This window comes from Balaenoptera physalus, assembly GCF_965194825.1.
Source record: "Balaenoptera physalus genome assembly, chromosome: 9".
Taxonomy (NCBI): Eukaryota; Metazoa; Chordata; class Mammalia; order Artiodactyla; family Balaenopteridae; genus Balaenoptera; species Balaenoptera physalus.
In genome coordinates this window covers 12,377,589-12,402,506 of record NC_138888.1, presented here as the reverse complement: position 1 = coordinate 12,402,506, position 24,918 = coordinate 12,377,589, and the positions used below count along the sequence as shown (strand labels likewise).

Sequence of the window (24,918 nt, the reverse complement as noted above, 5' to 3'; positions counted from 1 at the left end):
TGTTTGGTTATTATTGGTTTGTCCATGAGGCTCGGATCTACTCTGGATGAATTAAATTTAGTTACTAATCCATCAACATATGAGGAATACAGTGGTCACAATGTATTGTCAACATGTGAGGCCTTATTTGGACAGCCAGGTTGATGCCACTTAGCACAGTGCCCTCAATTTATAACAGCTGTTTGTAGCAGAAAGGTAGATGGAGTTTAGGAATATAAGAAAATGCCTTTTGGGTGATACGACCTCTTTCATCATACCCTGAGTCTTCTCTCATTGTATTGCAACAAAATAATTTGGTCTCCTTTTCAATGATCTGAAATGAATGAAAATTCCTATAGTCAGAAAGTTCCTCTGTCATTTCACAATAGCTGCATAAAACTTTAAGGCAGGCAAAACAGCTCCTTCTCACCAGCAACTTGAAGTCATGTCCATTTGGGAAGTCTGGGGAACAACTGAAGGTTGTGTCTGTGGGTTGGGCATATACTTTGGGTCAGGAGTGTGTGTGTGTGTAAGTAGTAAGGAAGATTCATTGTGAAGGAGAAAGACACGAATCTGTTGGTTTACTCATTGAGTGGCAAAGGTTAAGCTTAAATCAATACTCAAACTACAAAGCCTGGAAATTTAGAGATTTTTTTTTTTTAAATCTTTGACCACTACTACTGATAACATGTGCTGTTTTACCTTTAGCTATGTGAAGAACCACTTCTTTAACAGAAAACAAAACACATCTGCCAAACTCAAAATTCCTACTTAATTTAAGTGAAGCTGGTAGAAGTAAAATATTTACTTTGTACCTTTAACATCTTATGATTCTCTCAGGAAATATACCTGGTTTCACTATCAAGTTTGGTGAGTTATACTGCGCTCATTTAAAATAATAAGATTGGGAACTCCCTGGCAGTCCAGTGGTTAGGACTTGGTGCTTTCACTGCCATGGGCCTGGGTTCGATCCCTGGTCAGGGAACTAAGATCCCACAAGCCACATGGTGGGGTCAAAAAGAATAAAATAAAATAAAATAATAAGATACAAAATTACCAAATTATTGAAATGGGGCAAAAATATTTTTTAAAATACCCTCGCAATCCCAGCACCCTAATAGAATTATCTTTATTTTTTATATCATTTTTCAATCTTTGCATATATACTCTTAAAAACTAAAATATCAATACATTAACAGTTTGTTTTGTATTTTTTTGTATTTAATAGGCTAACGTATTCATTTTCCCTTTCCTGTATTTCTAGTCTTATTCTAACCATTAAAAATATTTTAAAAATTGTGATTAAGCAAACATAACATAATATTTACCATTTTAACTATTTTTAAGTGTACAGTTCTGTGACACTAAGTACTTTCATACTCTTGTGCAACCATCATCCCCATTCATTTCCAGAACTTTTTCATCTTCCCAAAATGAACTCTATGCCCATTAAACACTAACTCCCCATTCCCACTCTCCCCTGGCAACCACCATTCTACTTTCTGTCTTTATGAATTTGACTATTCTAGGTACCCCATATAAGTGGAATCATACAATATTTGTCTTTGTGTGACTGGCTTATTTCACTTAGTATAATATCTTCAAGTTTCATCCATGTTGTAGCATATGTCAGAATTTCCTTCCATTTTAAGGCTGAATAATATTCCATTGTATGCATATACCCCATTCTGTTTTGTTTGTCCATTTATCTGTCAGTGGACACTTGGGTTGCTGCCACTTTTTAGTTACTGTGAAAGTGCCACTATGAACATGGGGACACAGATATCTGCTCAAGTCCCTGTTTTCATTTCTTTTGGGTGAATCCAGAAGTGGAATAGCTGGATCTTATGCTAATTCTATTTGATTTCTGAAGAACCATCATATTGTTTCCCACAGTCTAATCATTTTAATTGGCTATATAATATTCCATTTTGTTTCTGTGCCCTGATTTACTAAACCATTCCCGAAGTGTTTCCTGAGGAATCTCAAGTTTTCTTTTTTTTCATTAGATGGAAATTAGTTCTGGTTTAGATAGTGCTCCAGGTTTTTTGCCCTTGTTTAAAAATAACTCATATACATATATAGCTACTTCTGACAGCTGATCATTGTTTTTTGCTTACTGCCACCTCACAATGACGCCCCTTATCCAGGACGTGCCCTATCGATGGAACTAAGTCCTCTCTAGCTAGACCTCTGCTTTCCAATGTGGTGGCCACTAGCATATATTTAAACTTGAGTCAATTAGAGTGAAATAAAATTAAAAACTCATTTTCTGGGCTTCCCTGGTGGCGCAGTGGTTAAGAATCCGCCTGCCAATGCAGGGGACACGGGTTCAATCCCTGGTCCGGGAAGATCCCACATGCCATGAAGCAACTGAGCCCGTGCGCCACAACTGCTGAGCCTGCACTCTAGAGCCCGTGCACCACAACTACTGAAGCCCGCAAGCCTAGAGCCGGTGCTCCGCAACAAGAGAAGCCACCGCAATGAGAAGCCCGCGCACCACAACGAAGAGTAGCCCCTGCTCGACGCAACTAGAGAAAGCCTGCGCACAGCAACAAAGACCCAACACAGCCAAAAAATAATTAATTAATTAATTTTAAAAAAACCTCATTTTCTCAGTTGCGCATGCCATATTTCACATGCACGATAGTCACACGGAGCTAGAGCCACTGAATTGGGCATCACGGATATAGAACATGTCCACCATCTCAGAAAGCTCTGTGGCGAGTGCTGCTCCAGACTGTTCTTGACTCTGACCACTTGCTTACGGCTGAATTAGAGCCTATGAGTTACCCCCCAAATGATTAAGTCCTAGGGGAGAGGCCAACGATAACCGCACTTGGAAGAGAATGCCATAAACTCTGGAATGTGAGTTTCATAATTCACAATTGGGAATATCGCTTCCAGTGGCTGGGCTACTCCTGCCCGCTATTTCCCATGTTAATCTTCTTCAGAAAATGAATTATTGGTCTTAAGTTTCTCGGTGATGATCACCTAATCCAAGCTGGGTCAATCCAGTTCCTTACTTTCCTCTTAAGGAATTTGGAACTGGGAAGGAGAGAGGCTAACGGTCAGGTCCTCTAGGTGTTTAGAACTATAAAACCAGGAGCAACAGTCATATCCCACTGTGTAAACCAGAGAGTTGGATAAAGCAACAGAAGGAAAACTCAAGCAGGTAAGCAGATAAGGCTGCTTTAGGCTTTCTAAATTCTGGTTTGGGTGCCTTCTTTAGGCCCATCTGCATTCCTGACTTTGGGTTACAGGAGAAAAATCTGCATGTTAATGGTGAATTCTTTAATGCTTAAGCTAGCTCAAATTGGTTTGTTACCCGGGAATCAGAATCCTAATATACACACATACATAAACTACAGACATGGGCATTGACATGTTCACAATGTAGAGGTGTGTGTAGTTGTGCACAAACTTTGCATTTACTCTTTGCACTGGGCCTCCAGACTCCCCTTTACCCTCCTCTAACTTTTCTCTACTTTTCCTCTTGCTTTACTTCCTTCTCACTAAAAGAGTGTGCTTAGGTTGTCCTCTGCTTTTTTTTTTCTTTTTTTTTCTTTTCCGTCCCTTGGTCAAAATATGCCTTCTGCAATCCTTCTGGCTATGGAAGCTTTATGAAATCAAGTGCTGTAGGTTAACAACGGATTTAATTCTTTTTTAAAAATATACTTCTTTAGCTTGTATTGCATCTTAATCTCTCAGGCCTAAGTAATTCGGTCAACATTCATTCATGAATGACTGAATAAATAATCCCTCATAGGCCAGAGCAGCAAATGTTGAATGTTAAAATCTGGCATGACCAGAACTGAGTGGGTACTTCCGCAAGTCACAGCATGCTACTGTAGATGAACTGATTAGGGGAAAACTCTGGCAGGAGGAAAGAGGATGAGGAGTCAGCTAGGAAAGAACGAGAGCAACAGCACCCCAGAAGGCAGAGGCACACAAGTGTCCTAGGTAGGAAAGCACTAGTGTTGTCAAGGAACAAAGGAGACCACTGTGGCCAGAGTAAAGAGGACGGGGAAAGTAGTGTGAGCTGAGATAGGCAGGACCTTCGGGCCATAATAAGAGGTTAAGATAATACCTGAAGTGCAATGGGAAAGTCTTAAAAAGATTTAAACAAGGGAGTGACCTGATCTGATTTGTGTCTTAAAAAATTCCCCTCTGGCTAGAGTCTGGAGGATGAATGATAGGGACCAGTTAGTTAGGAGGCTACTGCAATTGTTGGCAAGAGATCATAATGGCTTGGCCTATGAACTTTGTGACACATTTGAGATTTTGAAAGTGGAAATATAAGCTCTTACGAAAAAGTTATCCGATATTTTACCTTCTAAGTAGCCAGCCACCGTATTAAAGCTGTCAGTGAAGTAGGCTCTAAAAAGCAGACCCTAAAATGTCAAGAAGCGCCTGCCTTCCTCAGTTTCACACGGCTCTGGGCTCAGCTCTTACATTAGTACCTTGATTCCAACAATCCTCTAGAGAAAAATTCTGCCGTCATCATTCCCCCCTTTCCTTTGAGTGAACTTCGGAGAAGTGATTGCTGAAAAATAACTCCCAGTAAGACCACAGTGGTGTTTGGGGTTCAGTGACACACCCCTAACTTTTAATTTAAATGCTCGCTTTGAATTTGGTATCGGTTATCTTACATTGCACGAAGTGAGAGAGAAGGCATTTTGCTAGCAGCATCTATTTCATCTAGGAATACGGTATTCACCCTCTGCCTCTAAACCTAGGTCAAAATTCCTTTAGAATAATTCATCTTTCATAAAAGATGCGTTCCCTTTCGCCTATGGAAATCTTGTGCGTTCTGGGCACGGCTTCCCGCTGTACAGACAAATGCACTCATTGTCTAGACCACGCCGGTCCCCCTGGATTTTATGCAGCGTGCATTTCCTGCACTGAGCTGCTTGCTCGCTGCAGGCGTGCTTCCCTCGTCCCCCTGCCCCCGCCCGGATCCAAAGCTTTTGTTTCTAACGTTTTCTCCCGACGCTATTAAAATGCTTGGGAACATCGTTACCAAATAAGTGACTGACTAGGAACTTTTCCGGCTGTTAACCTTTAGGCCAACGTCCAGTAAAGTTCTGAAAAGCAACTAAACCTCGTGTAAAGGGGCCAAGCCACATGGAAACAACGGAAACGTGTATATTATTGCCTAAACTTGCCGGGGGGACATTTGGGTTTTTCTTAGAGCAATGGTTTGCAGTGGCCTCAAGGGCGCTCCAAGAGGCAGCAGCACTCGCTCCCGCAGCGGCGAGGAGGTGGGGTGCGGGTGAGGGGCAGGGGACCCCCCGGGAGCCGAGATGACCGGGGCCTCCTGGCGGCGACGCTCTGGCCCGCGCGCGCTCGATGGTTCCGCGCCGCGGCCCGGGCCTGCGCGGTCCCGTCGCCAGGGGGCGCGCTGGCGGGCGCCGCGGATCTCCGAGCTGCGCGGCCCGACTCGTGTCCGCCATATTGGATGCCGCAGCCGCTGCTGCCAGCGCTTCCTCCTCCGTCTTCGCCGTGCGCTGCTGGTTCCTACGGCCCGAGCGGCGGGGAGGTGAAACAGGAGCCTGTCGGAGGAAGAGGAAGAAGGGGGTGGAGAGTGTAGGGGACCGGGCTAGGGGGTGGAAGCCCGAGACCGAGCGGGGCGGAGAAGAGAAGGCGCCCAGCCCCTCCCCCGCCCGCTGCCAGCCAGCCCCGGCAGCGCCTCTGTTCCCCGGACCGGCGCTCCGCCCGCCCTAGCGGCCATGCCGGGGCCTCGCTGCCCCTAAGGGAACCCTGCCCCGCCGGTGCTTGCCCTTCCCCTCCTGCCCGGGGTCGCAGCGGCCCGGCCTCCCGCCGGCGCCCCCTCCTCGCAGCCGCGTCGCCGCCCCCGTCTAGTTCTCCCCACCCAGTGCAGTGGCCGCCGCCTCTTCCGCCGCCGGGCTCTGGGCCTCCACACCGACAACATGGAGGCTGTGAAAACCTTCAATAGCGAGGTTGGTATTGTACTTTAACCTCCCCTCCTACCCACGCTCCCCCCAACCCGGGACGAGGCCACCGCGGGAGGGTGGGCACTGGCCCGCAGGGCTTTTCAGGGTGGGGCGAGTGGCGGCCTAGCTGTGTCCGTGGGGGAGGGGTGTTTCTCAGCCCCGGCGCCCCTCCCCCGATTCCGGGGGGGAGGGCTGGAAGAGGGCCGCCCCGGGGCGGAGGGAGGTTCCGGTGTCTCCAGCAGAGTACTGAGTGGCTGCGGGGCTGGAGGGAAGGCCCGCTTGGGCCCTCCCCCGGAGGCTTACGGCAGGTCTCTCCGGGTCAGTTCCGCCGATTCCTGGCCCTCCCACCTCTTTCCTGGGCCTGCGGGATTTTAACTGGAGGCCGGGCATCACCGCCCAGACCTTTCCCGGGTCCTTAATGAGGCAGGCCCTGATCGGGGCTAGTGCAGGAAGAGCACCTACAGGGGTGATAACCTGTGGTCACATTGCAAGTAGTGCTTGTTTATAATTGAGATATTGTTGGCTAGCTAACCTGCCAACTAGGGACTTTAGCTAAGGGCATGGTTGATCTGGAGGCGAGATTATTCTGCAATTTCTCCTATTCTTACTCCCCCCCTCTTCTCATCATCCGACATAAAGACAGGCAGGGAGAGTTGTGCATGCAGAGAGAAGATGCTGGAGATGCATTTCCCACAGGCTCCTTCACGTGTCATATATAAGGCTAGATTTTTAACAAGCAGCTGTCCAGTTTTCACTATTGAGTTCACTAGTTTGAAGGGACGCAAGTTTTGATAAAATATATTAAAATGTTTTAAAACTCCGGTAGGAATAGACCTTAATGCTAACATTAAACAAGCATTTAACAAGTACATATCTACACAACCAGAGTTATCCTTACCTGTATGCCTTATTTAAAAATATTTTAATGTGATGTTAACTACATTTACATAAATTTTATGAACTTTTCACGTGGAAGTGCTAATGCTCTATTCAGTAGTATAATAGTGATATTCTGAACAAGGCAATGCTTTAAAAAGCTGTTTTACAATTTTATTTGTTTTCCAAAAGGAGAAAACTCGTTCCCTCCTCCCTCCCGCCGTCCCTCTTTTCTCCCTCCCTCCCTCTCTCCCTAGAATTGACGTTTTGGAAACTTAGCTGCTAAGAGGCTAAAAGTTAGATAATATGTGAATTAAACACTCCATATTAGACTAGATAGCAGTGACACAGTTATATGAAAGCAAACATTTTTTTTTGGAAAGGATTTTCTTTTTGAATACTGGATTTTCTTTTCTTTTTTATCTCTTCTTGATACAAATTAGAGCAGTAGACTTGGGAATCTTTTCCATTTTATTTATGAATTTATAGCTGATAATTTGGGTCAAATTATAAAATTTGGTTCCACCCCACAATACTCTTGTCCTTTAAATCTGGAATAAAAAGTAAGGATACTGTATGTTCCAATTTATTGCTAATAGTTTCATGGTTCTGCAGGGGGGAAAAACAACAGGTCTGTAGCCTTTTTATTTGCTACATATGGTGCTATAGCACTAACAGAATGTTAAAGTGTTTTTTTTTAATTATAAAAAAAATCCTTTCTCTTATTTCCTTGCAATTATTTGATTTACCCTATGCCTTTTTGATGAGTGCCTCTCCTGTTTATCTTGGGGGTTCCTAATATGTACCCTCCTCCATTCCCAGCCCTCCCTGCCATGTGGTAGATATAAACAAGTGGTTAGTACACTGTGGTTGGTCACAGTAAAGCATGGTGGATTACAAGTGTTAACAATTGGTTTTTCATTTTAGTATTGACATTAAGGATAAGGAGCCTAACATGTAAATGGCTAGCTTGATGTTTCAACTCTTTTCTCATCTAATCTGTATAAGAACTTGAGATTTGTAGTAGTATTCCCATTTTAGTTTATGTAGCACTCTCTCTTTTCCCCTTATGTATTTCAGAGAAGTTATAACATCTTTTAACTTCCTATTTACTAATACGCTCACACTTCACCATATTTGAAAATGGGGTTGGCTTAAAAATTGTAGCAGTAAGAGTCATAGAATTGAGGAAGGGCAGTAGATTTTGAAGAAGATTCAGAAGAATATACTTTTTTTTGCTTTAAACTCAAAGTACATAATCCTGCTTTTTCTGATTTCTGAATATAGTTTCTGTGACTATCTATAGTACTTGCTGATGTAGTAAAAATTTGTTGTTGCAAGGAAGTATATAGTGGGAAATAGTTTAGTAATGATGTTCTTCCATTAAATCACGTGTTGCAAAGTGCAAAAATAAAAAAGGAATCTGAGTTACAGGATTAGGAGAAAAGGATATTTTAGAATGTTTACTTGCAGTGAATTTGGCTTTTAAAGGCATCCTTGGGCTGAGCCCAACAGAACTTTCTCTGGCAAGTTTAAAGGTATCTTTGAAGCATTGAATTGTCAAGAAGTGCCATTTGCTTTATAAGGCACCACAGTTTAGCTCTAAGTGTAATGTTTAAAATAAGACATGCTTAGCTTTTATAACTTGCTAATTATCAGGTTTTTCAAAATTAAAAAAAAAGACAAGCAAGCAGATCTTGGCTTGAAAACAGGAACGTGCCAGAGATTTTAAAAGTTAAGAATATAGGTTTTTAATCTGCAAATTGTGGCTAAGTCTCAGTCTGAAAGTGTGTGGTCTTCTGCAGGATGTGTCCGAGTCTTGATTGGCGTGTCCGCCTGCCTGCCTGCCTGCCTGCCTCCACCCACCACTCCCACCTCCTCCCACCTCCACCCCCCCCAACCCTTTTCTCAAAGGGGCTTTGTGCCTCCCTACCCCATTTTCAAATGCACTGTCAGAAGATCCTTTACGTGGTAAATCCCTCGTACTTATCATGAGTTAAATGAGATTGAAGCTCAAGAACTGATATTTAAGTGCCCGTTGTGCTAGTTCTGTGGGAAAACTTTAATTTCCAGTTAAGCATCATCCTTGTGATAAAAGTTTATCCCATGACCACTAACGTCAGTTCTGAAATGATGAAAGAAAATTTGTCCAGGATGGAATATGAGATTCCCTAACGGTCAGTGCTTGACCTGAGCAGTTAATTCCAGAAGAATTATTACCATTACAAGGTGTTGTAGTTGCTGCTGCTCAAAGATGGTGGCATTTACTTGTTATGATGGTTTAGAGTTCTCACCGCAGTGGAAAGGGTCTCATCTTTATCTGTTTAAATCTGTGGATTACGTTAGGACCACAGTTGATTACTGGAATGCAGCAGTTTTATGTGAGCTGCATATTTGTACTCTGTCCTTAAGACTCCTACTGTATGGAGGTTATTGTGGTAGGGTTTTTGTTTTTGAAAAGAGGGAAAAGAGAATAGCAATACAGGACCCTTTCCTCAGAAAATTATAACTTAATTGGAGAGGGCATTTTAGTAAGATAGGAACTCTTAAAATAATATGTGGAAAATATAAGAATTTCTTATGCATTATAAGAATCTGATATGCATGTATCAGGAAAATTATTGCAGTTTAATTTTTGAATTTACCTTGGTTCTTAAATTCTTTACTCATCTTTAGGATATCTAAGTTCTTAGGGTCTTTTGTTCTTAGGATCCTTTGGTTAGTCCGATAGCTTACTCTTTGTTTCAGGATGTAGCCCTTTCCAGAGTCACTTTAACACCCAGTACATTTTCCTCTTCTGTGCCTTGTCTTTCACATCAATAGTGAAATCCCATCTTCATTTTATTCCATTGCCAAGTTTGTATCCAGAGTGTTCATTTGGTTAACTACAGGACTTTTAATATAATCTTTCCACCAATATCTAGTAGTAGGCATGGGTTGGTAGAGAACAGTGGGAAAGGTAATGGGAATAATAAAAGCATGTGAAATTTGTTTTTATATTTTCCCTTTGTGGTTCAGGAAAGGGGATTTATGTGAAGTAGCTATAAAACATTGCCTTTTTCTTTCTTTTTCATGTATGGGGGAAATCTCTCTCTCCTTTTTCTCTCCTGTTTTGATTTTCCAGTGGGAGGTTCAATTGTAACAATTAGTCTATCTTTTTTGTTTCTACCTTGTGAAAAATCCCTTAAAGACTAGCAGTCTTAGTGTTATAAAGGAAGGAAGCCTTCACTAACCCCTCCCTGCCCCCAGTGGTTTAGATCAAGGTTTCTCAGCCTGGACCCTATTGATATTTTGGGCTGGATAATTACGTGTTGTGAGGAGCTGTCCTGTGCATTACAGGATGTTTAGCAGCAACCCTGGCCTCTGCCCACTAGCTCGCCCTACTGGGACAACCAGCAATGTCTCCAGATACGACCAAATGCCCCTTGGGGGGCAAAATCGACCATGGTTGAGAATCACGGATTTAGGTCCCCTGTTAAACTGTCTTAAGACACTCTGTGCTTTTCCTTCTAGTGAAAACTACAATTTTAAGTAGTTAGCAGTAATCTTTCCCATGAGATTGTAAATTCCATGAGGACAGTGACCACATACCTTTATTGCTTCATATCCTTGGTACATAGCATAGTGCCTTAGTACATAGTATATGCTAAATAAAGATTTCTTGAATGGATAGATTGATGATATAGTAGGTAGCTGAATGGCCTGGACCAAGGCAGGTAACATTTCTGGACATTTGGTTTTCTCCTCTGTGAAATAAATGACTGATTTGAGGTTTTTAGGTTCCCTATTAGTTGGAAGATTCTTTGACTAATATGAAATTAATGTTTTGGAGGACTTAGTATGTATAAGCATTATTTTGAAGGTCATTTTATGGCATTGTAGGCGTATAGGAGTTTAGATGGGAAATTTAAAATCAAAATTCTGATTTGTTTATGGTTTTCACTTCTTACTAAGAGGGGATAGTGGGAAGGGGACTATTCCATTGAAAGTTCCAGTTAGATTAAATCCATCCTAAGTTTTGTATTGTGTAATTATGCTATTTTCAAATCCTTTTTGCTTTGTTTTTCACTTTAAAACAACATATGGTAAAAGTTGTGTTTTTAACTAATTTAAAAAATTTAGAATACAAGGATAATTGAGATTGATAATAATGATTTTGGGGACTCTGATTTGAGAGTGTTTCAGTCATTCAGGATTAAATATAAAAATTTTTTGGCAACATTGAAATTCATGAGATATATATAGTTCAGCCGTTTTACTTTAGGCTAGCATTGAGTTTGTTACAGTAATTTTGATTGGCATTTAGGGGACATCTGTATTCCCCCGTCTTCTAAATAGTCATATTTTATGATCACTTGCTCCTTTTTTTTAGAAGTATAGTTGGCTTAGAATTAGTGCTGATATTACTGCTTGTACGTGGAATTTTAGGTATTTCTTCTGGGCCAGTTTTCCTGTTATTGGACAACAACTAACTCATAATGGTTTGAGAGAATGTAATCAATCTTGACCTTGAACACTGGCTGAGCTCCTGAACTCTTAAGTGAGCTCCTTTTATGTGGTTTTGTTTTCTCAACACCTTTCTCTACTCCTCTCTCTCAGGACTGTGCCTCTCTACTCCTGCTTGTGCAGACTGCTGTTCCAGCAGCATGGACACAAGAAGCATAGTAAGATGATTATAACCCATGTAAGGCAGGCCCTTTGGAAAATACTTAGGGTTAAATTGGTAGTGAAATGATGTCTTGATTATGTGGGAAGTACTTGGGAAGCAGAATAAAGTTTGTCACTTAGAATATGTTGGTAATCTTAAAGAGAACATGTAGGGAATAAGTTGAATTTTTTACAAAAAATAGGTTAAGTGAAAAAAAAGTTACTGTGCTCAGTAGTGAGTATAAATCATATCTGAACTCTTGTGCATTTACTTGCATTCTGCTCCATGTAGTTTTTTGTATAAGAAATATTACTTATGTATATAATATGAGTAAATTGCAAATCTCTGAATTTGGTAGTAGGAAGTAAAATACATCTTATATTTTGAGGAAGTTCTTCAAACTATAAGATGACAACAGATCATTGACAGATGTTGTGTAGTAATGGAAAAACAAGACTAAATCAAATTTTTGATTTTCTAATTATAGAGGAGCAGATTTTGTTAGCGGTACTATTATGAGAAATAAATGCTGGTGAGAAATGTTTCTATAGCTTCTGATTCCTTGTCTGAGTTAGTTCTATCTTAAGTTTGACGGTAAACACAATGCATTTGATCTTTCTGATTCTGAGTTTATGCGTTTATTTCGTCTTTGTAATTCTGCTTTGCCGGTTTCTGATACACCATATTTTAAAGTCAAGGAAGGGTATGTAAATATGTTACAGTATCTACTGTAGGTCAGGAAATACGTTAGGAACTTTGACACTGTTTAGTCAGAATGGGGAATATAGATTATTTGTTCATGTTTTTAAAAGACAGTTTGTGGCTATTAATTTAATGTATGCCAAATTTGTTTTTAAAATAATTCTGCAACTTAGTATACTTTATAAAGGCTGACTAGTATACTTTATAAAGACTTAGGATTTCATTCATTTGTTTATTCATTTAACCAGTACTTAATGAATGCTTACCATACACCAGCCATTTTTCTGTCTGCTGGGATACAGTTGTAAACAAGACAAGCAAAAAGCATACCCTCTTTGAGCTTATGTTCCTGTAATCCTTTTTCTTTCACCTCATCAGCTTTGTGTGCAATGACCTTGCTGCAGAGCTAGTGAGGCTGGGCAGGCATTACTGACTCTGGGCTTGCTTCTTTGCTAGGAACTGGGTGAGATTGAGCAAGTAGACTTCTTAAATAAGAATGTGATCTTATATTTTCAACAATGGGGAAATAAGACAAGCTACCCTGTTTTAAACTAAATTGTCTGTCGTATTAAATCTCCATTTGGCATTTTGGAATCATAACTGTTTTTAGAGAACACAGTTTTAAGGATGTTTTCTTTTGTGAGTGAGATATTAATTAGTCTCCACATGTAAACAATTAAAAAATACTTTTAAGTGGTGACCAAACCCTTATGAATTTGGAAGGATAAATTAATGAATATTTTTATTTTTGAAACAAACTTTTCCTTGATTTGAATGCATGAGTGCATGAAAAAAATTTGGTGTCTCTCTTTTTCTGTCTTCTATAAAGACTAATTTTCTTTAGTCTTTTGATTTGAATTTGATTTAATTCCTTGGGGCTTGTGAGTGAAGGATGAAAAGTTTGGATCATGTATTTTATGATCTTGGGAACTTGGGAAATGATATAATCTTTTTAATCTGGGTCACAGTATCTAAAAGATTGACCAGTACCCCTGAAACTAATACAAGTTGTATGTCAGCTGTATCTTAATTTTTTTAAAAAGGTTGACAGAGTCCTGGTTAATGACTTTCTTTAGTTTAGTAATGTTTTTGATACTGTAAAGTTTTATGGTTAAAAAAAATGATACAGGTATTTGAATTTATTGAAATGGTAAAAAGAATGTTGAATAAGTTAAATTTTTTGCAAACCAAAACACATAGCAAATGTCTAGTTTCTAAAACAGCCACTTGCTATGGTGAAAAAAATATCTGGCTTGTGTAATTTTGAAGTATTTTTTATTTACCAAACATTGTTAAAAGTGAGCCACTTTATAATATATAGTGTTTTGTGCACCTCTTTTCGCCAACCATTATTATGTTTCTGTGGCTCTTTAGGATTAATTTGTGAGAAGAGTAGAATAGGTGCTATCTTCATTTTACAAACCAGGGAACTGAGGCCTACCATTGTGATTTTACCGAGGAAAAGCAGCTTTGTGTTAGAGCTGAGACTAGAAGGGCCGGGTCCCAACTCCTGGTTGAGATGTAAAGGAGAACCATCTGTGTAAAGGAGAACCATCACTCGATTTTTCACAGTTCTTTTTGCTGGTATAATGTCCAAATATAAATTAACTATTTTTTCCCACTTTTTAAACTTTATTTTTACGACTTCAGATTTACAGAAAAGTTGCAAGAGTGATAAAGAATTTTTAGGTACACTTCATTCTGATTCCTCTATCTAGTTAATTTAATCATATTTGCTTTCTTATTCTCTTTCTCTCTTTACATACACGTGAACGACACATGTAAACTTTTTTTCTGAACATTTGGAGAGTAAACTGCAATTAATGCCTTTTACTTCTAAACATAACTGTATTTTCTGAAAACAAGGACATTCTCTTATGTAACCATAGTACAGTTATCAAAATCAGGAAATTAATATTGATATAATGCAGTTGTCTGCAGACCTTCAGATTTCACTGTCTGTACCAGTAACGTCCTGAATAAAGAGAGTAAATCTAAAATCCTACATCACACCTTGCATTCACTTGTCATGTCTGTCTAGTGTCCTTTAATCTGGAGCAGTTGGTTATTTGTCTTTTGTGACCTTTGATGATTGATGAGAATAGGCCAGTTATTTTTAGAATTCCCTCAATATGGATTTGTCTGCTGTTGCTTCATGATTAGTTTAAGGTTATGCTTCTTTAGCAGGAATAATCCAGAAGTAATATTTTGTCCTCAGGAAGCACATGATGTCTATTTATCCCATTAGTAGGGATGTTAACTTTTTTCTTCAAGGTTTCTCCATTGTAAAATTACTATTTTTCCCTTGTGGCAGGTATCTTTTTTTAAAATTAATTAATTTATTTTTGGCCACGGCATGCGGCTTGCAGAGTCTTAATTCCCCAACCAGGGATCGAACCTGTGCCCCCTGCAGTGGAAGCACAGAGTCCTAACATCAAACTTCACTCTTTCTGTTTTTGTTTTTTTTTTTTTTAAGCATCCAGTTAGTTCTTGCCTGAATCAGGACTAAGATGGTTGTCAGATTTTCTAAGTCTGTTGTTTATTTATTATTGGCAGTCCATAAGAGCTTTTCCTTCTCCCCATTTATGTATTTATGCATATCGGTATGAACTCAAGGATTCTTTTTTTATTCATTGGGGTGTTTTGATGTCAGAGCTCCTTCAAGCTGGCGCCTGTGTCATTTCGACATGCGCTTATCATTTTTTGAGTACTCACTTTCTTGTATAATAAGATATTCCCACCCCAGCTCTGGAATCAGCCATTTCTCTGAGGAACCCTAGTTTCTTCTGGTGGTTATCTGTTAACAGATTGAGCTAGAAATTGTGTATATGTCTGAATATGCATATATGTGTGTGTGTGTGTGTATATGTATGTGTATATATATATATATATATATATACACACACACATATATATATACACACACACACACACACAGATTTTTGTTGTTTATCCATCTGCCTATCTAAAAAGCCATGAGTTCATCCTGTCTCCAATAACAGTCCAACACTGTAGGGTTCATTCTGGCCTTTCCCTTTTGCAAATCTGTAGTTCCTTTCTCTGACAGTGAGAAAACGAGTTCCGATTATCCACAATATATTTACTTACTGTTTTATCAACCCTAAAATTACTTATTGTTTTATCAGTCCTAAAATACACAGAAAGTAGTTTCAGAATTCTAAACCATAGGTCTGAAAACAAACCTACTAACTAGAATTTAGTATTTGTTTATAGTTCATCTTTTTAAGCCTGAGGGTATATAGTCAAAATGCAGTGTTCAAAAATTGCTTTGTTAGTTTTTTCTCCCTTAATGTAGTCTTGCTATTCTTTTGAAATATAATTTGGCATTTTTTGGGTTTTTTTTTCTGTTTGTATTCCTTTGTTTTTTCCTCCATCCGTTTTTGTGATGTTTTAGTATGTAAAATATTAAACATAAATTAACTTTAATCCTCCTTTACTTCTTATTAGTCTCAGCGTTATAACCACTTATGCTCTGGTGAAAAAAAAAAAAAAGAAATGAAACAAAAAACCATTTCCTTAGTATTCTTCAAATCAAATAAACCAAAATTTAGAGGTTTAGATATGGAGAAGGTCTTAGGTGAAAAATATGTTTCTAGTAACAGAGATTCAATTCATAGGTGAAAGTACGTATTCAAAAAACTTTCATTCTCTTTTGAATGGAATCTCCATTCACGGTTTCTGTAGAGGGCCAGATGGTAAATATTAGGTTTTGTGGGCCGCTTATGGTCTCTTTTGCATAGTCTTGTTGGTTTCTCACAGTTCTTTTAAAATGTAAGACCATTCTTGGCTTGAGGGCCTACAAAAATAGGCCATGGGCCATACACTTATGGCCTTACTGCACTCTGAAACCTAAGAACTTGGTTAATAGCATGCTACTTGCAAATCAGAATTATAATTGAGCAGGAAGATATATTCTTTTATAGGCTTTATAAGCCTTTTTAACATCAAAAACAGAAACAAAATAACTTAAAAAGCTGCCTTAGTGAAAATATTTATTCAACATGTTTTTTGAGCACCTACCACCATGTGCAGATTTGCAGACACTATTCTAGGCTCTAGAGATGTAAGTGTACAAAACACACACACACACACAAAAACCTCTGTCCTCTGGAGTTTACATTCAGTTTTTGTGTGTGGGTGTGTACTGGAAATGAACGTTTCTTGTTTTTCCACATTTAGTGACTTCTGATCGACTAAAAGTTTTTTTCGTATTAATTGCAGAGTGAGCATTCTTTCTTGAAAACTTGATAAAAAATGCAGCAAAGGGAGCAGACTTTTAAAAGCTTTGTTCATTTCTTCCTGTCTCCCAGTCATGATACTTTCATTGTGTAGCTACACTAACTCACTAAAGGAAGAGAAGAGAAACCTCATTAATTGGGCACACAACCCAGACCTAATTTAGTGACGAGTACACACGTGTTACAGATTCTTAAAAAACTGTTCAACAGTGTACATAACAGTAAATCAGCTAATCTTCCTTTACTGCTTTAATGAATGAATGAGAATTTTTTTAAATTAATTTGTTTATTTATAAATTATTTTTGGCTGCATTGGTTCTTCGTTGCTGTGCTTGGGCTTTCTCTAGTTGCGGCGAGCGGGGGCTATTCTTTGTTGATTGCGATGCACGGGCTTCTCATTTGCGGTGGCTTCTCTTGTTGCGGAGCACGGGCTCTAGGCGTGCGGGCTTCAGTAGTTCTGTTGCACGGGCTTAGTTGCTATGCGGCATGTGGGATCTTCCAGGACCAGGGATCGAACCTGTGTCCCCTGCGTTGGCAGGGGGATTCTTAACCACTGTGCCACCAGGGAAGTCCGAGAATGTTTTTTAAAGTATTGCCCAAAGTTAAGGACCACTGTGAAAGTAGTTGCTTGTGTAGTTTTCTTGAGATAGGGAGAAAGTCTCCTGATAATGCTAATATGCATTTACCTAATAAAAGCTTTAAAACTATGTGCAGGTTATCTATCTTGTGCCTGGCTAAATACCAACACCTTTGAATAAAAATCATCAAAATGATGTTTATGTTAGTTGCTGAAATGACTTCTAGCTTTGAGTAGTTTTTCTATAAGCATTTAATAAACCAGTTAGTGCCCCCCCCTTTAATGCTTTATTGAAATACGAGTGACTGCTTTTGTAAGGATTATTAACATGTTTGGCTTTGTTTTTTTTACACCAGGAAAAGTGGTTTTTATTTTTATAGCAATTCCTCTTATTGGGCAGAATTTTCCAAATTCTTGTTCCCATTCTGTCAGAGAACTCAGAACCTCTTTTAGAGGCCTCTCTCTGCTTTGGTGGCAATTACAAGAACAAGGGTTGTGACCAACTTAGCTGAAGAGGATTGATATCCCAAAGGAGTAGGCCAGAGGCTGCCCGATCATTCCTAGTACAAAATTTCCCAGTCAGTACTTGGATTCATTTGCAAAATCAAAGGATTAGATATCTCAGGCATCTTAGAGCTGTTAACAGAGAGTGGTTCCAAATAATTCTGTGAGTGCTTCCTTTATTTTGCTAGTCCCTCAAGATTGTCAGACAATTTTTTCATTCTATTTTAACTATAATACAGTTTTCAAATAGCTAGAATGCAGTAATAACCCACGAAGGTTCTAATGTAATAGCAACTAGTGGTTGGAAGGAATGCTGGAAAGTAGTGGCTGGTCCTTTGAGCCTTGTTATTTATGCGTATTTGCCATCTATCAGGCATTGTATTCTGCAGAGTGGTTACCAGGTTAATCAGATACCTATGTCCTTTTTCTCAGACAGCTTATATTTTAATAGGGGTGGGGTTGGGAATGGACCACCACAAAGGGTAAGAAGCTAATGTGATATGAATACTATGATACAAAGAGTAGTGGTGTAGACAGTTTATAAACAGTATGTGTATACTCTTCTGTGTATATCATGTTGTACACAGTATGATGGAGGAGACATTGTGTAAGGCAAAGGCTAAAGATCATTTTCAAGGAAATGGCAGCTTTGGGTAGGGGAGGTGGTTGGGAGGACTGCTGGAGGGTTAGGCAAGGGTCTTCTGATGAAGGGTCTTTGTATACTATGCACAAGACCTCATTTTTAATCAGAAGGGAATGGAGATTCTGAAGGGTTTTTAATAAAAGCACAAGTTTTAAATTTGTATTTTAGAATGATGATTAATATCTTTGCGGAACAGGGCAGGTCAGTGGAGGGGTGAGATTGAGGGAAGGAAGGTTAAATTAGTACAGAGAAGATGAGCTCAACTACAGTAATAATGGGGAAGAGATGACTAGATGAATGCAAAATAAATTTAGTAATAATAGGGAGCTGGATATAAGGAAGAGGGTGGTGCCACAGGGCTTTGGCTGAGTGACAATGTAGATAAAATGATATGGTACCAATCATTAATAGGGCAAATCAGAGGAGAAAGATAATTTGGTGGGTTGGATGAGGGATCATTTTTTCCACCTAGAATAAAAGAGTATGGAAGGAGGATTGAAATCACCCATATCTCAACCACCCAAAGACAGTGTAACTAGTTTGTTGAATACAGTTGTAGTTTTGAGCATCTTGAAGATTTGGTGTCTATGGGACATCAAGGTGGAGATAACCAGCTGGATATAGGTCAAGCACTTAGAGAATAGGCTGGAGTTGGAGATTAGGGGGAGATGATGTAGAAAAAGAAGAGAAAAAGGCTTGGGGCAAAATCTTTTAGAATCTTTTATCTTACTCAGTTTTTTTTTTTTTCTTTGTTGTTTTAGATAAGGATTGACCTTCTCTATCATATTGTATTTGTGAATGTAAGGACATTTTAAAGCAACTCTGCTTGGAATTTGCCTGATTTTTTTCTGTTTATACAACCAGATATTCTTATATGCAATTAGAAGTTAAGTAGTAAATTGCATGGTCTATGAATAAAATTAAAGATTTATATTTTGTTTAATGAAACTTTATTAGAATTCCTTAACATTGAGCCTACTTGTATCATTGAGTGTTTTCTTAGCTCCTCTTGGTCACGTAGTTTTTTTATCATAACTCTGTCTGCAATAACCAATTTATTGTGAACATGGAATTGTGGTGAATTTAAATACTGTATTATTAGAAATAGAAGCCATATTTATTTGAGAAATTCCAGCTCATATGGTTTGTAATGAAGAGGACTGACAAATGAATTATTCTTTCTCTTGTTCTCATTTTGGCCATCTCACTGTTAATAGATTACTTATCAGTTAGTTAGTACCTCTAAAATTAAGAGGAGGTAAAATTCACATCTTTTTATTTTAATGTTACAAAAAACATAGGAAAGAACTGAAATTAAAGGAAGGTGGTTGTTTGGATTCCTGGGAAAATTTAAACTGAAGACTTATTTTTATATATGTACATGTTTGTTTATATTTATACATTTTGTTTTCTCTCGTGGAGAATCATTTCTGTTCTCTTTGGTTTTAGAATGGGGTAGCTAAAGACCATTCCACTCATGTTAAGCACTTGTAGTTATAGGTTCTTTGATTGGGTTTCTTGTTTACTTCCTTGTTAATGCTTAAACTTGATTTCCAGAAATTACAAATTTTAGACCTGAAACACTTGTGGTAGTATATCATTTAATAGACAGATGAAGAATCAAGACCCAAAGGTGATGAAACTTGTTAAGAATCACAGTTTATGAGAGGTGTATAGTTAGCTGCCAAATAAGAAGAAATTTCTGTTCTCTGCGTCTCAGTTCATTGTTTTCACTTTTTCAGTATAATTTTTTGAGTGAGTTTTCGGTAGTGTTCATGTATGTTGTAGGTGGAGGAGGAGTGGGAATTGGTGATTCTTAGTAAATTATTATCCCTTTATGCTAACCCTGGACCAGAATGAGGAACAAGCTACTAGGCTGCTGCTTCCCTGCTCATAAAATAGGGCGCCAGAGGAAAACACGCACTCCTTGGCAGAGAGGTATTGTACAATAACACCCACCTAGCCAGCAGTTTTCTAGCAACCCAGCCCTCTGCAGAAAAGTTAAAAAAGCCTTTTTTACTTATCTTATACCTTCTTCGTAGGAGAGGGATACAGTTACTCTATAAGCCTGTATCATTAGCATGTTTCTGATTTTCATTTTAATAATGGTGGCTACTCTGTAACTGCTTTCTTTAAATTTTAATAGACTACTGTTTAGAAAGCTCCTTGTACAGGTATTTTAAGGCACAACAATGCTACAAAATTAATGTGGTTGCTTTCAAAGTAAGATGTGATAGATTATAGTTGGCAAGGAAGGAGATAGTTGTTTTACCATTTATAAAATGTGATTAGACAAGATAACTTTTAGGATCTCTTAAATATTAGCCCTAATGAATAAGTTTTCTAATTAATTTTTCTTAGCTTCAGTTTACTCATTTTAAAAATAGGGATAGTGATACCTTCCCTGACTACCTCTCAGAATTGGTTTAAATATTTAAAATATTGGCTGGTTTGAAATATTCAAAAAAGTTGGTGTATATAAAATTTTAAATATTCAGAGAAGTTGGTTTTAATATATAAAATTGTAAAATAATTTTATAAAGTACTTGGAAAGCTAAAGAATACTAGTTCTAATATTCTTAGTTTCTAGAGAAAACTAAAGAGTACTAAGAAAAGTAGTTTTTTTTTTTTTTTTTAAAGCTGCTACTGGGAACATTTACTGTCATTGTGGATGTCTCTTTTGCCCTGGAAAGTATTTTCATATTGTAACATTTTAATAATAGATAAAAGTTTTGGAGAGTATGAGCTATAAAGTGCTGTATTATAGTCAACATATTTTCCAGGTTGGAGAAATATTTATAAGTTGAACAAAACTTTTGAATATCAGACAGTAACAAAATACAGACCGTGATTATTTTGGACCAATATTATTTTTGGTCATCATTTATAAGAATTTCAATGTTCTGCTAAATCCAGCAAGGCTTTTAAGATGATCAATTTTAAATAGTTACTAGGAGTATAATTTTGCACCAGATTGTATTTAAAGTATGTATGTCACATATATACATGTACACGTTTACGTTTATATATACACACACAAACACACATATAGATGCGTATAGAAAATTCTGAAAAGTAGCCTACCAGCCTTTTAGCAGTGGTTGTTTCTTAAGAGAGAAGTAGGTCGATAGGGTGCAGCGAATGAGAGTTTTCAGTGTTTGGAATTTTTCATTCAGCATCTATTACCATACCAGTTTTGTAATATTTCCCTCAAACCCAAAATATTATGTGTCTTAGCTTTGGGGAGAAAGATGGAGTTGGTCTGTTTTAATGTTATTTGAATTAAATCCTTTAGAGAAAGTGAGCTTCCTTGTTAAGGGTTGGAAGACTCTTAAAACTTGATCAGTAGGCATATAAGCTTCATAATCTGTTGTCTTTAAATTTTCTTGGTTATTATTATTAGTTAGGTTGATGCTATTACATGGTTGTCTCCACGGTCATCTACCATCTCACTAAGCGACTCAGTTGTGTATGTTCAGTTGGATGCTACCTGAAGGACTTTGCTTTGTTTTTGGAAACTGAGTGTTGGGGTAGCCAGAAGAACTGGGTTTGAGACGTGGCTCTGTAGCTTAATACCAGTTTGAATTTAGTTAGGTCATTTACCCTAAGTTTATATATCTGTAAAATGAGAATAATAAATACTAATCTTACTGGGCCATTCTGAAGGTAAAAGTGATATAGCATGTATAATATGATAGTGCTTAATAGTTGACACAGTGCCATAGAGATGAAAAGTAATATTTACTTTAAAGATTTTTTTAATATATATATAAATTTATTTATTTATTTTTGGCTGCATTGGGTCTTCATTGCTGCACGCGGGCTTTCTCTAGTTGAGGTGAGCGGGGGCTACTCTTTGTTGCAGTGCACGGGCTTCTCATTGCGGTGGCTTCTCTTGCTGCAGAGCACGGTCTCTAGGCACGCAGGCTTCAGTAGTTGTGGCGAGTGGGCTCTAGAGTGCAGACTCAGTAGTTGTGGTGCACAGGCTTAGTTGCTCTGTGGTGTGTGGGATCTTTGCGGACCAGGGCTGGAACCCGTGTCCCCTGCATTGGCAGTTGGATTCTTAACCACTGCGCCACCAGGGAAGCCCGTAATATTTATTTTTATCTTCTTTATTATGCTACTGCCTATCTCTTTTTTTTAGTCTCTGCATTTGTTGCTTATATTTCTGAAATGATTTTACTGTAAGGCCTGCTAGGCTTTTGGTCTACTTATTCTCTCTCTGATATTTAGTCTTCAGTATTTTATTCTTCATCTCTTCAACTCTTAGCTCGTCAGGAAAGACTGTAATTTTGCTTTTCTCTTCTGGAATTCAGTCCCATATCTTCTACGTATTATGTGTTCATAAAATGGCATTGTTATCACCCCAATCTAAATTTGTCTTTCTTCTACAAACTTACTTTTAGACTTCCTCTTTATGTCAGTAGTAAAAATGTGTTCCCGAACACTCAGACCTGAAAACTTGGAATTTTCATAAGTGCCTCTCTTTTATTTGTATCTTTTCAGTCATGAAATCCAATGAATTATTTTTAAAAATATGTTTTGCATCCTTCCCTTCCCTTTTATTCTGGACAAATACTTTGGTCCATGTCTTCATAACTCCGCACTTGGTTTGTTATAGTCAGTTTTTAATTGGCTTTTAATTTATTATTCTCTCTTCTCTCTTGTTCATACAGTAGAACTACATTTTTTAAGATTACTAGATTAATTTTTACTAGGTTAATCTCTTTGAACAACTGTTCTGTTTGAATCACTTTGTATTTTGAAAAACCATTAAGATTCCTTTGCCTTCAACTGTGCAGGTTTCTTAACTGTGGATTTAATGCTTTTTATAAGACTATTTTATAAATAAATTATTTATAAATATTTAAGTAAATATTATCAATGTGTTTATCATATGCATTGCATATTTGGAAATGCTGTGAAATAGGAAGATTTACTATATGCAAAGCTATGTTATACACTATGTATTCCCATCTTTGTGTCTTGTTTTTGGTACTTAGTGATACTCCAGTAGGAAAGCACAGCAGCCTGTTGAGATTTTAATGCATTCCCATTAGGAAATAGCCACTTCTCCAATCCTTTGTGAAAATTACTGCTTGTCAAGAGATTTATTGATGAGTATGCTATATGTGTAAATAGTGTAGAAGCAGAATCACAGCTGTAACAGGAATGCTCTCTTTTTCCAATCAGTCCATTTCACTTCCATTTTCTTTATTAAACCTTTTATTTGTTGTTTCTAACTACATTTCATTTGTCTGAATACCTTCCCCAGTAGCATTTTTTATTTTGGCCCTAAATTATGCCCCGTGTTCTTGTTTTCATGAGGCAAAGTCTTAAGGTCCTCATGGATCCCCCCCCCTTTTTTTTTTAATTTTAAATTTATTTATTTATTTATTTTTGGCTGTGTTGGGTCTTCGTTTCTGTGCGAGGGCTTTCTCTAGTTGCAGCGAGCGGGGGCCACTCTTCATCGCGGTGCACGGGCCTCTCACTGTCGCGGCCTCTCCCGTTGCGGAGCACAGGCTCCAGACGCGCAGGCTTAGTAGTTGTGGCTCATGGGCTTAGTTGCTCCGCGGTACGTGGGATCCTCCCAGACCAAGGCTCGAACCCGCGTCCCCCGCATTGGCAGGCAGACTCTCAACCTCTGCGCCACCAGGGAAGCCCTGGATCCCCCATTTTTAAATACTAGTTTGGTATGTTATTCCTTTGTTAAATGCGTATGGGAACGTGTGGGAAGAAAAAGATGCTCAGTCACTAATGGTTAAGTAAATTGTTCCCCCATACACCAGCTTTTTAATGTACACACTTCAGATTAGTATTCCAAAAAATTACCTGTGATTACATTTTAGAGACCTTTGGGATCGTTAGTGAATTGTCAAAGCTGGCAGTGGTAAATCTCAGAATATGAAGAATCTGCTATATTAGAGTAATGGTGTGTCTATGACCCTCCCCTTCCACTTCAGTAGATTGTTAGATAGTTGAGGTGAAGGTCTTTATGTTATCTTTTATGCCCTGAAGGGCTTAATATATTGTGCATATCTACAGTAGCTAATCAGTGGATGTTGGTTTGATTTAAGTCACCGATTAGTTTTGACCTGTTAATCAGTTCAGTTTGGCTTTGTATTTCCCAGTTCTTTTTGTTCTATTTGTTTTTAGTTGGTTTTGTTTTGTTTTTAGTTGGTTTTACCTTGAAAATAAAGCTTGATTGATCTGAGTAAGATTATTGCATGAGTGCTTATGTTTAACTCTCAGTAAATTTGAAAGTAAGTACACAATGGTGATTGTTGTACGTCAATTACAAGTTATATTGAGATTGTTTCAGAGTGAGACATTCCACTCCTTTGAAATAGTTCTTTATTTCCATGAATATTGGCATAGGGTTATAGATACAGGGTTGCAGAGATCATTAAAAGTAACGTTTGGGGGGATGGGAGTAAAGAAATGTATGTCATAACTCTGGCTTTGGCATTCCGCTCCTTTGAGCACAATAGATCTGTTGCGTTTAGGTGAATTTAGATATGAAGAAGCTGGATAGATTTATTTTTCTAGCTGTATTTGGTTACCTGATTATCTTTGGAACCTAGTAAGCTAATTTATCAAAGTTAAATCAGCTTATATTTGAATAACTAATATGTGCAAGGAAGTTTTTGCGTTTAATTCTTATATTTATGAAGTTGCAGTTATTGCAAATATTTTCTATTTGTCATGTAACATTAGACATTTCCATATTTTTGCATTAATAATGTGTATATCAGGTTAACTTTCTCTCTTAG

General features: G+C 38.3%; 1 protein-coding gene across 1 annotated transcript in view; it reads left to right on the top strand.

Moving 5' to 3' along the window:
• Window positions 1-2,772: 2,772 nt before the first annotated feature.
• Window positions 2,773-24,918, top strand: part of SCAF8 (SR-related CTD associated factor 8) — a 79,632-nt gene continuing 57,486 nt past the window's right edge. Inside the window, 7 exon segments of the mRNA XM_082474430.1 lie at window positions 2,773-5,515; window positions 5,518-5,658; window positions 5,660-5,842; window positions 5,845-5,887; window positions 5,890-5,942; window positions 11,412-11,420; window positions 11,423-11,476. Coding sequence (XP_082330556.1) covers window positions 5,441-5,515; window positions 5,518-5,658; window positions 5,660-5,842; window positions 5,845-5,887; window positions 5,890-5,942; window positions 11,412-11,420; window positions 11,423-11,476 — 558 coding nt within the window. The 5' untranslated portion in view covers window positions 2,773-5,440.